Below are 15479 nucleotides of genomic sequence, written 5' to 3' on the forward strand. Positions count from 1 at the left end.
GTACATATAATACTCCAAGTAAAATGTTCTTTGTTGGATATGGTTTGAAAAAAATCCTTTTCTGTGTTTATTTTTTGTGAAGCTCTTTGAAAGAACAAATGCTTTTATTTTGATGAAGTTTAATAAGTGATAAGTTTCTTTTTGTAACAGTTCATGCTTTTCTGTTCCATTTTATTTATGTATTATTATTTAAATTTTCTTTTTGATGATGTTTACATAGTTGGTCAGAGTGGGAAGGGTCAAGAATCAGGGATAGTAGGTGAGACCATTGTTTACACATTTTCTTTTTCTTCTTTCTGTATCTGGGGAGGGGATACAAGAAGAGGAACCATGCCCAGCCTCCCACCCTCACCTCCCCCCAGTACCAAGGGATAGGGAACAGCCATTCGGTATCATCTCAGGGGCTCCATTGAGGAGCATTTTCTGGGCTTCTGCTCAAGTGGTTTCAATAGTTCTGAGATGCTGTTGATACGCTGCTCCAAGGCTGAGGAAATCCTTCCAAGGTCTGTTGGCTGACATAGTCCACCTCCAATTCTCCATTTACTCAGAAGTTTGCTGTCAAGCTTCAAGCTTCACTGGGGTAGTTGATCAATCTGTTCTTCCCTCCCTTCTCTGCAAATCAGTGGGTGCTGTGGGCCAGCCCAGCCCTGCCCATCATATGCTCAGCCTTCATGCATACCAGTGGGAACTGCAGCCCAGTATGAGTGACCCCCAACAACCCCCACTGGTCTTGCCCCCATCTCTGGTTCCTGTGCATGCCAGCATGTGCCCTGGACTGTTCCAGTCTGCCCTACATCCCATTCAGATTTCGTATACCTCATTGGGCACTGAAGGCTAATTCACCCCAACCAACTCCACCCTCCAGCCCACACTCATGTCAGTAGGTGCTACCACCTGTCCAGCCAGGCCCATCCCCAGTCCTGGTTTTCATGCTCACCAGTGGAAGTTGCAGCCCATCAGAGATGTGCCCACAGTCTTCCCACTGGACCCACCCCCTGCCCCACATCTTGTACTCTCCAGGTGGTCCTGTAGTCTAGCCCAGCATGACTTGCCTCCATTCCCAGCACTTGCTGCAGCAAAGCCCAACCTGCCTGCCCTTATTCTGAATCATGCCTGCACCATAATTGGTTAGCCCAGCCTGGCTGTCGCCCAATCTAGTTCACATGTAGGTCAACAGGTATTATAGCCCTGCCCAGTCTAGTCTGCCTCCAGTTCCAGCTCTCCTGCTCACACCAGGAGCGGTGGCCCAGCAGGGGAGCCCCCACTACTCCTACAGGGCTTGCACACCTCCCTCTCCTCACCCCCAGGTCTCATGTGTGCTGATGGGTGCTGTGATCCAGTCTGGCATGGCCAGCCTTACCTAGGCATTTGCCAGCAGGTACTATATCCTGGCCCAGCCTGGTCAGTCCCCATTCAGGCTCATGCTGCCGGGTGCTGCTGCCCAACCCAGCATAGTCAGCCCCAAGTTATGGCCCTAATGTGAACTGGCTGGTGTTGCAGCCTGACCCAGCCTGTCCTACACCCCAATCTGGTTCTCAGATCTGCCAGTGGGTATTGTGAATTGGCCCAGCCTGGTCCACCCTGAGACCTGAGCCACACATATGCCTGTGGGTGCTATAACCTGGCCTGGTCTAGGCTGCTCCTTGCCTTGGCTCTTGCATTTACCTGTATGAACTGTGCCCCGACACAGGAGTTCCTGAAACTCCTCTATCAGGTCTCCTCCCAGTGGCAAATGTCGCACACACTGGTGGGTCCTTGGCCCAGGCTGACTTAGTCCACCGCCTGTCCTGGCAGGAACAGTGGTCCTAACCAACTGGCCCACACCCAATCCGGTTGTTACTATTGGGTGTTAAGCCCAGGCACACCTGGTCGACACCCTGCTCTGTCCCATGTTAACCCCCCTCCTTTTTTTTTTTTTTTTTTTTTGTAATCTATTTGAGAGGAAAGAGAGGGAGAGAAAAGAGAGGAGACAGAGAGAACAAGAAGTACCCACTAGTTTACTCCCCAAATGCCCAAACAGCCAGGGTTAGGGCAGCCTGAGGCAAGAGCCAGGACACTCCCCATGTGGTATCAGGGGCCTGCCTGTCTGAGGTCTCATTGCTTCCCAGAGTGCACACTGGCAGGAAGGTGAAATGGGAAGCAGGGCTGACTCAAGGCCAGGGACAAGGATACGAAACACAGATGTCTCAACTGGCATCCCCACCACACCAGCATCTTTGTTTGAGTCACTAAGGTTTTCTCCTAGGAGACCTTGCAGGGGGGTTTATCCACTCCAAGTTTATTTTTTAGATCGCCCTGGCATGTGGTCTCTGCATCAAGACCAGAAAGCGTTTTCTTCCTGTCGAGTTGCCTGATGTCTCTCTCAGCAGCCAATGCCGGGTCAGTTTCTATGACGGCTTATCAACTTTTATGGAAACACCACACCGGCTTGAATAATGTGGATGGACAATTGGTCTGAAGCAGACAAGCCCTCCGTGATTCCATACAGACTTCAGAAGTACCCATAGATTTCCATCCTCTCATAAGGTTCAACCAATCAGACTTGGACAATCAGCATCTCACTAATTTTTTTTTTTTTAAGAAAGTGATAAGGCTTATTTAGAAGATGAGAACTGAAGACACATGTGGGCATGGTCAGGGAGAGTGGGCTAGGAAGGGCAAAGGGCAAAGGAGAGAGTGCCACCTCCTGTCTTTGGAGTGCATTGTGGGAAGACGAGGGTCAAATGGCACCTTAAGGCTGCCAAGTCTTCCTCCATCTCTCCACTTGACTTCACCGAGCAAGATTCTATAGATCAAGATGGCACAGCTTCCAGTTTACAGGAGGTCTTGTGTATCTTTGACCCTACGCCTAAATATTGCACATTTTCTGACACTACTAGAAATAGTAGTTACTTAAATCTCAGCTTCTAAACGCATCAATGATAAGCTGACAGCTACTACAAACCATTAGCTACATGACAACACATTAGGTATGCGAACAAACCCATTCTGACTGCTCCCAGTCGGCTCTGGGGGCCACCCTCATCTTCCTCCCAGCTGGCACGGGGGGGGGCACCCTCATCTTCCTCCCAGTCAGCTCTGGGGGTCACCCTCATCTTCCTCCCAGCCGGCACGGGGGGCCACCCTCATCTTCCTCCCAGCCGGCACGGGGGGGGCCACCCTCATCTTCCTCCCAGCCGGCACGGCGGGGGGGGGACACCCTCATCTTCCTCCCAGCCGGCACGGGGGGCCACCCCACCAGGGTTTGGTTCACCTTCCTATTAGCGTTCATACAGCCAGCCTGCTTGCTGGTTTGAGTTGAGAGAGAAAAACCACAAAATAAAACTGAATCAAATCGGATCACTAGTTCTGGTCCTTTCCGTCTACTTACCTCAAACACGGACAAATGGGCATTTGCAGCAGAAGCAGCCCGCCTGTCCCTAACACGTCTGCTGCCTCCAACCCTGCTCCCACACCTGCAGGGACCAGATCAAGAGGAATGCCAACTGCCCGCCCCGGTGAGCAGAGGACAGAGAGGGCTCCAGCCTCCTTCCTCACTGCGCTGTGAGAGATGGCCCCGGCCTGACCATCGCAAGTGCTTCTTGGGTTCACAGCTGCCCCCAGGCTGTGCCGTGGCCTCTGCTGACTGACTACATGGGGGAGTTCCTCACCATGAGCACTTCTGTTTTCACATGTTCATGAGACACAAGGCTTATTATGGAAAATAATAGCTCCTGTCCACTTCGGTCTTCCATTTCCCAGAAACAATTTCTTTTTTAAAAAAAATCTCTGTATCTTCAATATTTCTATAGCCACTTCTCGATTTCCCAGTCTCCAATATCAACTAGTGATTTTTCCGTGGGCGACAATGGGGTCTCACCTCCCCTTGTATTCACAGTCACACACACTCGAGCATTAACCCCAACCTTCTTGGTGCATGCCACTCTACCTCTAAAATGCTCTGCACAGCAAAACCACACATCATGTCTCCTCCTGCCAGCCAGCCGCTGCTGCCCACTTCCATCAGCTCAGTTCTGACACCGGGAGGGCCTTGGCGCTGGGGACCAGGCCCCAGTGCAGCTCGATGGCTTGCAAGCCAGCTGAAGCCCTGCTGAGGGATCCACAGACCCTGGCTCAGCGACAAGATGGCCAACACAGAGGTCTGAACTCCCTGCAAACCCTCACACCTCCTGGTCCAGCATCATTGTTCTGATAGTGCCAATGGCATTATTGTTCCTTCAGATTGTATGCATCTGAAATATAACTTCCAAGAAAGAATTATTTGAAAACCAGAGTTAGAGAGGCCAGAGAGAAAGAGCTCTTCTGGCCACTGGTCACTCTCCAAGCAGGTGTGTCCTCCAGCTCTCTCAGGTGGCCAGGTGTTCAGCTGCAGGTTCCCAGGCAGAGGCTGTGGTTCCACCCCTGCGCTCAGTGCAGGGTCTGAGACACGACCCTGTCCTTCCCTGCTGGCTCCAGCTCCCCAGGGATTCCAGCCGAGAATGTCTATTTGCCAGGCTTGGAGGACCTATGCAACCTCAACATGGCCTGTGACAGCAGGACAGGGCACATTTCCCCAAGCTTTCCAAGATGACTTTGTAATCACACAAAAAACCACACAGCAGCGAGTGTCCGGCACAGAGAGCAAGACACTACCCAGACAGAAGCGAGCACACACTGAGCGCCCTGGGAGGCAGCAGTGACAGCTCTAGTGGCTGAGCGCTGGCCGTCTGTCTCAAATACCTAGCCCATCTAGCCCCAGCAATGGCAGGCACTTGGGGGCAGAGGGAGCTCTCAGGCTCTGCCTGGCTTAGTCCCTCTGATAAAATGAAAATCAAGCCAACATCCCAGAAGCACCCCATCACACCCTCCACTTTCTGTGTTTTCCCACAAACTCCTGGCACCCCCACCTTCTGGCAGGGAGCCCCAAGGCACAGGTGGGGTTTGCAGCAGCCTTTGAGAGGGCAACACAGAGTGCAGCTGCTCTTCACGCTTCTGCAGAAGCAGAGACCCCGACTTGCACAGCACAAACCATTCCAAAATGCCGTGTACCTGGACGACGCCCCAGGACACTGAGCTGAGCCACAGACCCTGCACCCCAGGCTGGCGCCCCAGAGTGCTGTGATGTGCCCACAGACCCTGCACCCCAGGACACTGAGCTGAGCCACAGACCCTGCACCCCAGGACACTGAGCTGAGCCCATAGACCCTGCACACCAGGACACTGAGCTGAGCCACAGACCCTGCACACCAGGACGGCGCTCCAGGACACTGAGCTGAACCCGTTGAGTAAATGTGTCCCCAGGCTTGCCCTCAACCAGGAAACACCTTTCCTCTCTAGAAGGCCTGGCCCCAATGACAAAATTCACGTTGTGTCAACTGTTTCTCCACCTGTCTGATAGCCCGGCATCAGCTCATCAGTTCGAGGGAAATAAAAAAGTCAAGCCTAAATGTATAAAAAATTATGATAGAAGTCCTAAATACAGGGAGGAGTGGAGGCTTATTGAGTCAAAAATCAATCAATCAATGAGGGAGTGGATTAGGAGCTCCTCAGGAGCTTCACAGAAATAATTTTCCCAAACACTGGGATTTCACCACGGGAGGCCAAATTCCAACACTTTTAGGAAGTAAATAATGAAAAATCAATTCAAAGCAAAAACAGAGCCTGGGCTGGCACCTGACGCCGACACATTTACTGCGGAGGCCGTCCCTCGGCTGACCTGAAAACATCCTCAGTGTTTATTTACTTTCCACACCTTCTCGAGATCAATATTTTTAATTTGGATCCGAGTTATTATTTTTCACATTGCAGCAGCGAGGAGCGGAGCGAAGTGGCTCATATTTCAGTGCTAAAAAGATCAATACGACGGCTTCACCTCCACCGCCGCGGTGCCGCCGCCCACGCACAGTGCCTGGTCCCTCGGGGCTGCGGTGCCAAGCCGGGAGCAGGTCATTACCGTCAGCACCGCCGACAGCCCGTGATTTAGCTAAGCAGCGAGGGCCTGGTGCCCTCGGAAAACCAATCTTGCTCCTCTCACTTCATCAGGCCTGTCTCGGGGGCCGCGAGGGGCTGCCAGGGCACTGTGGGAGTGGGTGTCAGCCCTGGATCGCCAGCCCACCCTCTTCCTCAGCCACACTGTCCCCTCCCTTACAGCTTTAGAGCCGCTGTTAGGCACGAGAGGGTGGGGAGGCCGGAGTCAGGAGCTCAGCTTGCCCGGGGTTAGCTCTGCCAGGCTGGGCAAGGAACCTTGCCTGGGGGCAGGGGTGGGCACGAGGACAATCCAGTGAAGCACCACTGGGGGAGGAATTTGAGGATGACTGAGTGAACAGCACCACTGGGCACAGCCGTGGATGCCATGTGCACGTGCAGCAGCTGCCTGGTGGGAGAGTGCAGGGAGGGGGCCCTTTATGTAGAAGGGGCTTCTGGAGTCCTGACCCCCGTGCAAGGACTCACCTAGCTGCTCACGCCCCATGGACCACAGACCCTGGCACACATGGCATCATGACGGTGGCAAAGGACAGAGACTCGGGTCTGTCCTTTCCGGCAGGCCTCAGTCCAAGCGAGGCAGAGCCGGCATTTCTGACGCACAGGCTATGCCAGGACCCCAGTGAAGCTGCTCCACTGGGCTCTGCTGTGGGACCGGAGGCCCAAAGCCATGGCTCCCTCCGGGCAGGCACAGGCCAGTCCCTCACTCACTCCCTACAGGGCCCAGAGCTGTTCCAGAACCAAGGTCACCAGCAGCCTGCATCCAGATGCTGCCCAGAGCAGTCATCCCCCACCCCTCCCCACAAGTGCCTGAAGCCCCTGGGCAGCTGGTTCCCAGCAGGTTCTGTGTGGGTCAGTCTGGGTGGTGAGTCCATCTATTTCCTGCCCTCAGTGCGTCTGTTAAGAGCCAGGGCTTCACCTGCAGGGTCAGGTTGGAGGCTGTGGCACCAGGCCCACCCAGGTACCTTCTGACCAGTCTAACTTGCCTGACCAACACCTCAGTCACCTCGGGTGGCCCACATGCTTGTGAGGCTGTGTCCACCCAACCACAGGCTCGGGCAGCCGTGGCTCCGAGCTGAATCCTGGTGGGTGGCTCAGCCCTGGCCCTGGGCCTTGGTCCCACAGCCCCCAGAGCCCTGTACGATGGTCCAGACCACTGTGTGTGAGCCCAGCTTACCCTTGGGGCCTCCCCCTGTGCGCAACACAGCCCCACGCTCCTGCAGGAGCTGCAGCCAAGCCTTTGCTCTAACAATGTTCACTCTTGCAATGAAATTACACCAAGATAAATCTGCAGTCACTCCCTCGCCAAGCGCCGCTCCCCAGCGGCTTTCCGTCGATAGCCTGGCTTTTCAGGCGCTAAGTGATGCGTTTTCTAAGACCCTCGCGCAGCTGGGGAAATTGGACACAGATTTCTGCGCTGCTGGAGGCCCGATCGATGCACAGGAGACGGCCTGTGCTGCCGGCGGCTAGGGCTGCCGTGGCATGCCCCACGTGCTGCCACAGGTGGGCAGTGTCCAGAGGTGGGCAGCGATTCCCAGGGCTGCGCTAAGGTGACACCTCGCCAGCGGGATCAAGCTCCCAGACGTAACATGAGCCCCTCCCAGAGGACCCTGGCCTGAGCCTGGACCATCCCAGCACTCGGAGCCCAAAGTCCTCTCTGGCTCACCGAGGAACTGACAGAGCCCCCTCATGCCCACAGGCATCACACAGCTGAGTCACAGCAACTAGATTCTCTGGAAAACTTCCATGTCACGGTGTGTGCCAGGGTACCAACATGTGGTCCTCTCACAGGGATGCCCCCTAGGCCATGCTACTGGACAGACTGCCCTCACAGGGTGGCTCCATGGTTGAAGGCCGAGCAGGACCACAGGACAGGGTCAGCTGGCCATAGGATGATGGCAGAGAAGTGGGGCTGGCCTGGGACGGTGGCTGGGAGAGGGCAGAGGCCCTGTTAGGTAGAGGTAAGGGGTCACAGGAGTGACCTGCTTCACTGTGCTCTGTCGTTCCCAAACGCCCATGCAGAGCAGGAACCCTGGGGACAGTGCATCGTCCGGATGCCAGCATCTGCCCGGAGCTGCTGAGGGTCTGCCACCGCCTCCCCCCATGGCAGGCTGCAGGGGGCTTTGCCTTGGGCCAACTGTCCCCCATGGCCAGGCTGTGGGGGGCTCCACCCGGGGCCAACTGTCCCCCATGGCCAGGCTGTGGGGAGGTCCATCCCGGTCAACTATCCCCCATGGCCAGGCTGTGGGGGGGGTCCATCCTGGGTCAACTGTCCCCCATGGCCAGGCTGTGGGGGGCTCTGGCCCAGGCCCATTGCCCTGGCTTTCCCAGGGCACATATGGTCTCTTCCCAGTGGGAGGGCTGAGGCCATCACATTCTGCCCCGCCCCCCGCATTCATTGGCCCCTGACACCCAAGCCACTGTGGGATGGAGTGTGCATTTGGGATGTGGCAGAAAACCCATTGAGCAGAAGGAAAGTGGTGTGCTCACCTCCACCCCTGCTTGGGCAGGACAGGGTCATGTCCTCCAGGGTGACCAGCGAGACTGGCAGGCCGGCTAGGGAGCCTGGCAGTCAGGCCTGCTTCCCAAGCCTGCACAACAAGCCCGTGGCAATGCCAGCACCACACATAAGCCTCGTGTGAGCCAGCAATTTGGTGATTTCTTCCTTTTTCTTTTACTTTTTCTTCCTTCCTTTTTTTAAGTACAAGAGAAAAAAAAATGCTTTTTGAACATCTTCCACGGAGAGGACTCTGGGTGCAGGACGTGGCGCTGGCGCCACCTGCTGGTGTGGCTGCCCACCACAGGTCACCTTCCTAGGCCCCAGGCCCAGGGCTGTTCTGCCAGCCTGCCTCAGGGCCTATGGCCTTCTGGGAAGAGGCCACTATTTTCTGATTCCTATTAACACCTGTGACAGCATTTATGTACGAGATAAATTCATTTCAATTTCCTTTTTCAATTAATGGCCTATTATTTGAACCAGACTCAGCTAAAAATATTGCTTCCACACCATCAATCTTGGAAACAGTAAATGGTCTTTGAGCAGACAGCCAAGGGCACCCATTAGGGCGGCTGTGGAGGGGATGACATTGCTACCCACTGCAACCCAGCTCTGCCAGTACCCCTGGGCACCACCCAGAGGACACTCAAAGGACCCACCCTTTCCTGGCAGCAAAATGAGCACGCAAGCAGCTGGGACAGTGTGCAGGGGCAGTGTCCAGGCAGTGGCTTAGGGCTCAGGCCCAGCACGAGCATCCCCTTCTCTTCTCGGCCCTGGGGTCACCTCTCCCCAGCTGCCAGTGGCCCTTGGTATCTCCCACAGGGCCTGGGTTCAGGAGACGGGTACAGCATCCAGTCACCAGGCAGAGAAAGCTGCAGAGCCTGAGCCTTTGGCAGAGGAAGTGTCTCCCCAAGGCCCCTGCTGCCAGCCCTGCCCTGGCCTCGCTCTGGGCCTGGGCATCTGTGCATTCCGACCCGGTGAGGCCACCCTGGGCATCCACAGCCTCACAGGCTCCCCTTGACCTCCCTCTATAGCCCGAGCTGCCACTGCCGGGCAGGCTGCCCACCACCTTCCCTGCCTGGCCCCAGGCACCTGGTGGCAGCTGACGTGCACGCAGATTCCTACCGTGAAATGCTCCTGTGAGCGGTAGTTCTCGTCCAGGTAGACTCGGGCTCTGTTGTACTCCTTCATGGCGTCACTGGACAGTAGCTCCCTACAAGGCAAGCAGGCTCTATGAGCAGGCGGGTCAAGGCTCAGCGCCGAGCTAGGACCCAGGCCACGGCCTGTGCTCAGTGCCAGGCGTGGGCCCCAGGCTGCAGACAGCTAGAGTCCCAGGCCTCCGGCCAGGGAGGCCCTTGGTGCAGGGCCACATGCCCAGAGGTGTGCCTGCAAAGTCTGCTCCCATCAGAGAAGACAGGCCCAAGGGTGGCTGCCTGGGCCAAGCTTGTCCTTCAGCAGTGGCCAGGCTGGGGGTGGAGTGAGACTTTTCAGACTCCAGGAAAGGTTGGCGCTTCGTCTGCTACCTTCTCTGGGCCTTGTCCTAAAGTGGGGGGAGCCTCTCCGGGGTGACCTCCTCAGCTCTGCCATGGCCACTACACAGGGACACACAGGATTCTGCATGCGGGAGGGGCCAGGCACAGGCGACACACCGGCCAACAGGACCGGTAGGCAGATGGCGAGGCACAGACATGAAGCAACACACGCTGGCCACAGCTACGCCATGCCCCCTGCCCTGGCATGTGCACGGGACCCCTCACTATGTGAAGCAGCAGCTGCGGCGAGCGACGGTCATGGGAGCCAGGTGGACGCTGCCACGTTACGGGAGCAAGCCAGCTCCTGGGGGCCTGAGACAAGCAGGAGGGAACACAGACATAAGGACAGTGTAGGCACCAAAAGGACAAAGCGGGAAGAAAGATGACACGTGGGGAAACGACAGACAAATTTCCTCAGAATTTGATTGAAACAATAAACTCATGGGCTGCAGGGAGAGAAAATCAAGCTGAAGGGCGAGGTAATCAATTGCCGGAAGCAGTACCAAAGCTGGCCTTGGCGCCGGGGAGAAAGCTGCATTATACACAGGGAGATGAAGCCGGGCACGAGGCGCACAACGCTGTGCAGGGGCGGTGAGACGAGTCCTCGGGCTGAGCAAACATCCAGCAGCTGGGGCTGGGCCCACAGAAGCACCTTTCAAAGCCAAGACAAAGGCCTTCTCAGACCCACAGTGCTGAGATAACCGGCACCAGCTGACATGTGCCCGCAGCCACGCCCAGAACGTTCCCGGGGCTGCCGGGCATCTCGGGGAGCCTCCAGCACCTCAGCATCTTGCAGACAAACATGCAGCTGGCAGCAGCAGGAGGTACTGCAGGCCCCGGGAGCTGCGGCCACCACGGCTGCTCATGGACCTCCGGAGGCCTGCGGGCCTGCGCTGCTGCCTCAGCGGGCCACGCTACAAGATGTACGCCTCCGCCTCATCCTGTGTTGGCACCACGCACACCCACAGCTTCAACGAGGATCCTCTGCCTTCCTCTCGCAGGCCTGGGGCCAATGCAACTGAAACCCTTTGTCACCCACAGTGCAGGGTGCAGAGGCCCCTCAGGCGACAGACTCCACCTTCTGGTATTGTCTCAGCAGCTGCGCACACTCCCACTTCTCACAGCACAACAGGGCTCGACACCTTCACTGCAGATTCCTAATAGCTGTGGGGTTTGTCCAACACATGCACCCCAAACATGTGACACAGGGACCAGGAACATGGACCCTCACTGCATCACAGCACACTCCTAATCCCGCATAGGTAGCACAACCCGCAAAGGGACCCAAGTCTCGTGGTGCTGCTGCAGAGCTCAGCTCTGCCCCCAGGGCAGGATGACCCATCCCCAGGCAGAAGGGGTCTTGGGATAGGGGGCTCGCTTCATGTTTACTCAGGCAGCCTCCACACTTCAGCCAAGGAAGCATTTCCCACTTCCACCTGCATCAGGCATGCCTGTGTCCTGGTAATTACTTAGTGGTGGACCACGTGTCCCTGAACGAGGCCAGCTGATGCCAACACACTCATGTCCAGGGCCACTTGGCCCAGACTGCGTAGGGTCAACTGAGAAGGAAGATACAGGCTCCAGGCCAGCCCAGCCAGCCTCCACCACAGCACAGCTCAGTCCCCAACAAAGGAGAGGACAAGGCCTCGCCCTGTGCCAGCTGTAGATGGCGCCACCGTCAGTGGGGACTGCTGAGCCCCAGGTGGCACAGCCTCTTTGTCATGTCCAACTCCTGTTACAGATGGAGCTGAGGGATGGGAGAGAGGTGGCCACCAGGGGCCAAGGATAACACCTGGGCCACACATGCAGGACCAGCTCCCACCTGGCTGGGCCCCATGCCAAGCTCAAGTCCACTTTTGCTGTGGTAGATGAGAAGGTAGAACAGTGCCTGGAGGGCACCAGGGCAGCCTGGGGCCCTCAGAAGCTAGGAGAGCCAGGGAGCAGGATGGAGACCAAGCAGACGGCGCCCCACGTGCAGACCTACAACCTGTAACTGGAGCTCTGCTCTGCTTCTGTTGTACTTTCAATCTCCCCTTTTAGCCTTGCCCCCCGGACCTGGACAGCACAGGGGTGGATTAGTTCACAGAGCCAAGTGCAGGCATGTCCGCCCCCAGTGAGTGGCTCCTCCTTGGGAGCCTACAGACAGGGCCACATGCAGCAGCCGGCACCTGACCCTGTGGGTTGTGAGTCCAGCACCAGGGCCACCATCCCCAGGCTCAAGCACAGCTGTGCCATGGCCACAGGAATCAGGCAGCCATGGCCTGGGGCCATCCTGTGGAAACCACTGGGTGAAGATGGAACCACACCCTACCGCATACCCTCCTCAGCGCCCACCCTTGCCCCAAAGACTCACTTGACGAACTTGTCCACATGGGACATGGAGGCTTCGTAGTTCTTCCCTCCAAACTCCTGGCAGTGCAGGGCCATGAAGTGGGGCCTGTGGGTGTGTACGACCTGTGGGGGAAAGCACATAGGGTCAGGGATAGAGCCAACACCATGGCCCTCAGCACAACCAGCTGGCAAGCAGGCTGGCCACACACCAAGCCAGCCACAAGTGGCATAGCACAGACCAGGCCAGCCACAGATCAGGCCAGCCAGAGGCCAGGCCAGTCACAGGTAGGCCAGCCACAGATTAGGCCAGCCAAAGGCCAGGCCAGTCACAGGCTGGGCAAGCCACAGGCCAGGCCAGCCACAGGCAGGCTGGCCACAGACCAGGCCAGCCAGAGGCCAGGCCAGTCACAGGCAGGCCAGCCACAGACCAGGCCAACTGAAGGCCAGGTGGGCCACAGGCCAGATAAGCTGAGGGCCGGGCCACAGACCAGGCCAATCATAGGCCAGGCCAGGCACAGGCAGGCCAGCCACAGACCAGGCAAGCCTCAGGCTGGGCTAGCCACAGTCTGAGTTAGCTCCAAGCCAGGCCAGCCAGATCTGTGTCTCTGCTCCAGAGCCAGCCACACCATGGTTACCCTCCGTTTGCCTTTGCACTGAATCCTAGACCCATGCATCGTTGTAAACCAGTCCAGTCTTCTTCAGTAGCCCAATGTGTGCTTTTCAACGACCAGAAGAGGACACAGGAACCGCAGAGTAGCTAGAAAAGCTACTCCAAACACAAGCAAGTCAGACAAGCCCTCAGAAGAATGGCTGACACTAGCAGCCAGGTGAACTCAGGTGTGGACGTCTGCTGTTCACTTGGGCACGCATGTATCCAGGCCCATGCAGGAAAGTAACAGCTGCTCTCGTGTGTTCCTGCATGCTGGAATGCATTTCATCAGGCGCATGTGTGAGTACATGCACACTTTTAGCACACCTGGAAATCCTGAGGTGTTGGCACTGTTCAAGGGGTCCTCAGGTATGCCAGTGTCCTGTCCCTGCAGTGACTTGCCCAGTCAGTCACCGAGAAGCAGCCTGGCAGCTAAGCCTTGGGCCAGTGTCATGGCCAGTGGCCCACCTACTAGAGGCCTTGCCCCACACTCCAGTGTCACCCAGAACATAGTGGGCCCACCCCTGCCCCAGGCAGGCACTAGGTTGCTTGTCTCCTGACAACAGATTGTCACCACAAGCACAGAGGCACGGGGACTGCCACCAGCTTCTGGCTTCCATTACGACAGAGCTTTCCCTGGAGAGCAGAAGTGACTGCGCAACCAGACACACACGTGCAGGGCACTGTCCTCTGGCCTGGGCTGTGTGCAGTGAGGCTTCCTTGGCCATCACAGCGGCATCCTGTCCAGGGCCCCAAGCACAGGCAGCACCCTGGCCAGGTACTAGGGTCTCATGATTCACCATGTGTCCACACGCCCACTGTGCATATGCATACACTGCAAGCTGTGCACACACACTATGCACATTGCACAACACACTGCACACACTGCACATGTTGTATGTATACACACACTGCACAGACACTATTCACAGTGCACACACTGCACAGACATACACTGGGCACACACTGCATATACTATGAATAGACACACACTGGGCACACACTGAACACACTGCACAGACACACCAGACACACTGAACACACTGCACAGACACACCAGACACACTAGACACACACCAGACACACTGGACACACTGCACAGACACACACCAGACACACTGAACACACTACACAGACACACACTGGGCACACACTGAACACACTGCACAGACACACACCAGACACACTAGACACACACCAGACACACTGGACACACTGCACAGACACACACCAGACACACTGGACACACTGCATATACTATGAATAGACACACACTGGGCACACACTGAACACACTGCACAGACACACACTGGGCACACACTGAACACACTGCACAGACACACCAGACACACTGAACACACTGCACAGACACACACCAGACACACTAGACACACACCAGACACACTGGACACACTGCACAGACACACACTGGGCACACACTGAACACACCGCACAGACACACACTGGGCAAACACTGAACACACTGCACAGACACACACCAGACACACTAGACACACACCAGACACACTGGACACACTGCACAGACACACACCAGACACACTGAACACACTGCACAGACACACACCAGACACACTAGACACACACCAGACACACACCAGACACACACCAGACACACTGAACACACTGCACAGACACACACCAGACACACTGGACACACTGCACAGACACACTGGACACACTGAACACACTGCACAGACACACTAGACACACACCAGATACACTGAACACACTGCACAGACACACACTGGGCACACACTGAACACACTACACAGACACACACCAGACACACTGAACACACTGCACAGACACACACCAGACACACTGAACACACTGCACAGACACACACTGGGCACACACTGAACACACTGCACAGACACACCAGACACACTGAACACACTGCACAGACACACACCAGACACACTAGACACACACTAGACACACACTAGACACACTGGACACACTGCACAGACACACACCAGACACACTAGACACACACCAGACACACTGAACACACTACACAGACACACACTGGGCACACACTGAACACACTGCACAGACACACCAGACACACTGAACACACTGCACAGACACACACCAGACACACTAGACACACACCAGACACACTAGACACACACCAGACACACTGGACACACTGCACAGACACACACCAGACACAGTGAACACACTGCACAGACACACACTGGGCACACACTGAACACACTGCACAGACACACACCAGACACACTAGACACACACCAGACACACTGGACACACTGCACAGACACACACCAGACACACTAGACACACACCAGACACACTGAACACACTGCACAGACACACACTGGGCACACACTGAACACACTACACAGACACACACCAGACACACTGAACACACTGCACAGACACACACCAGACACACTGCACACACTGCACAGACACACACCAGACACACTAGACACACACCAGACACACTAGACACACACGAGAC

General features: G+C 56.2%; 1 protein-coding gene across 5 annotated transcripts in view; it reads right to left on the bottom strand.

Annotated features, from left to right (window-relative positions):
• INPP5A (inositol polyphosphate-5-phosphatase A) overlaps nt 1-15479 on the bottom strand; it is a 135207-nt gene that overhangs the window by 59982 nt on the left and 59746 nt on the right. For all 5 annotated transcript variants that reach the window (XM_040991916.1, XM_040991913.1, XM_040991914.1 and 2 more), the window contains exons 3-4: nt 12344-12444; nt 9584-9671 (exon numbers count right to left, since the gene is read on the bottom strand). In XM_040991916.1, the coding sequence (XP_040847850.1) occupies nt 9584-9671; nt 12344-12417 (162 nt within the window). In that variant the 5' untranslated portion in view covers nt 12418-12444. The remainder of the gene's footprint in view (nt 1-9583; nt 9672-12343; nt 12445-15479) is intronic.

This window comes from Ochotona curzoniae, unplaced genomic scaffold, assembly GCF_017591425.1.
Source record: "Ochotona curzoniae isolate NIBS_2020 unplaced genomic scaffold, NIBS_Ocur_1.0 contig_66, whole genome shotgun sequence".
Classification (NCBI taxonomy): domain Eukaryota; kingdom Metazoa; phylum Chordata; class Mammalia; order Lagomorpha; family Ochotonidae; genus Ochotona; species Ochotona curzoniae.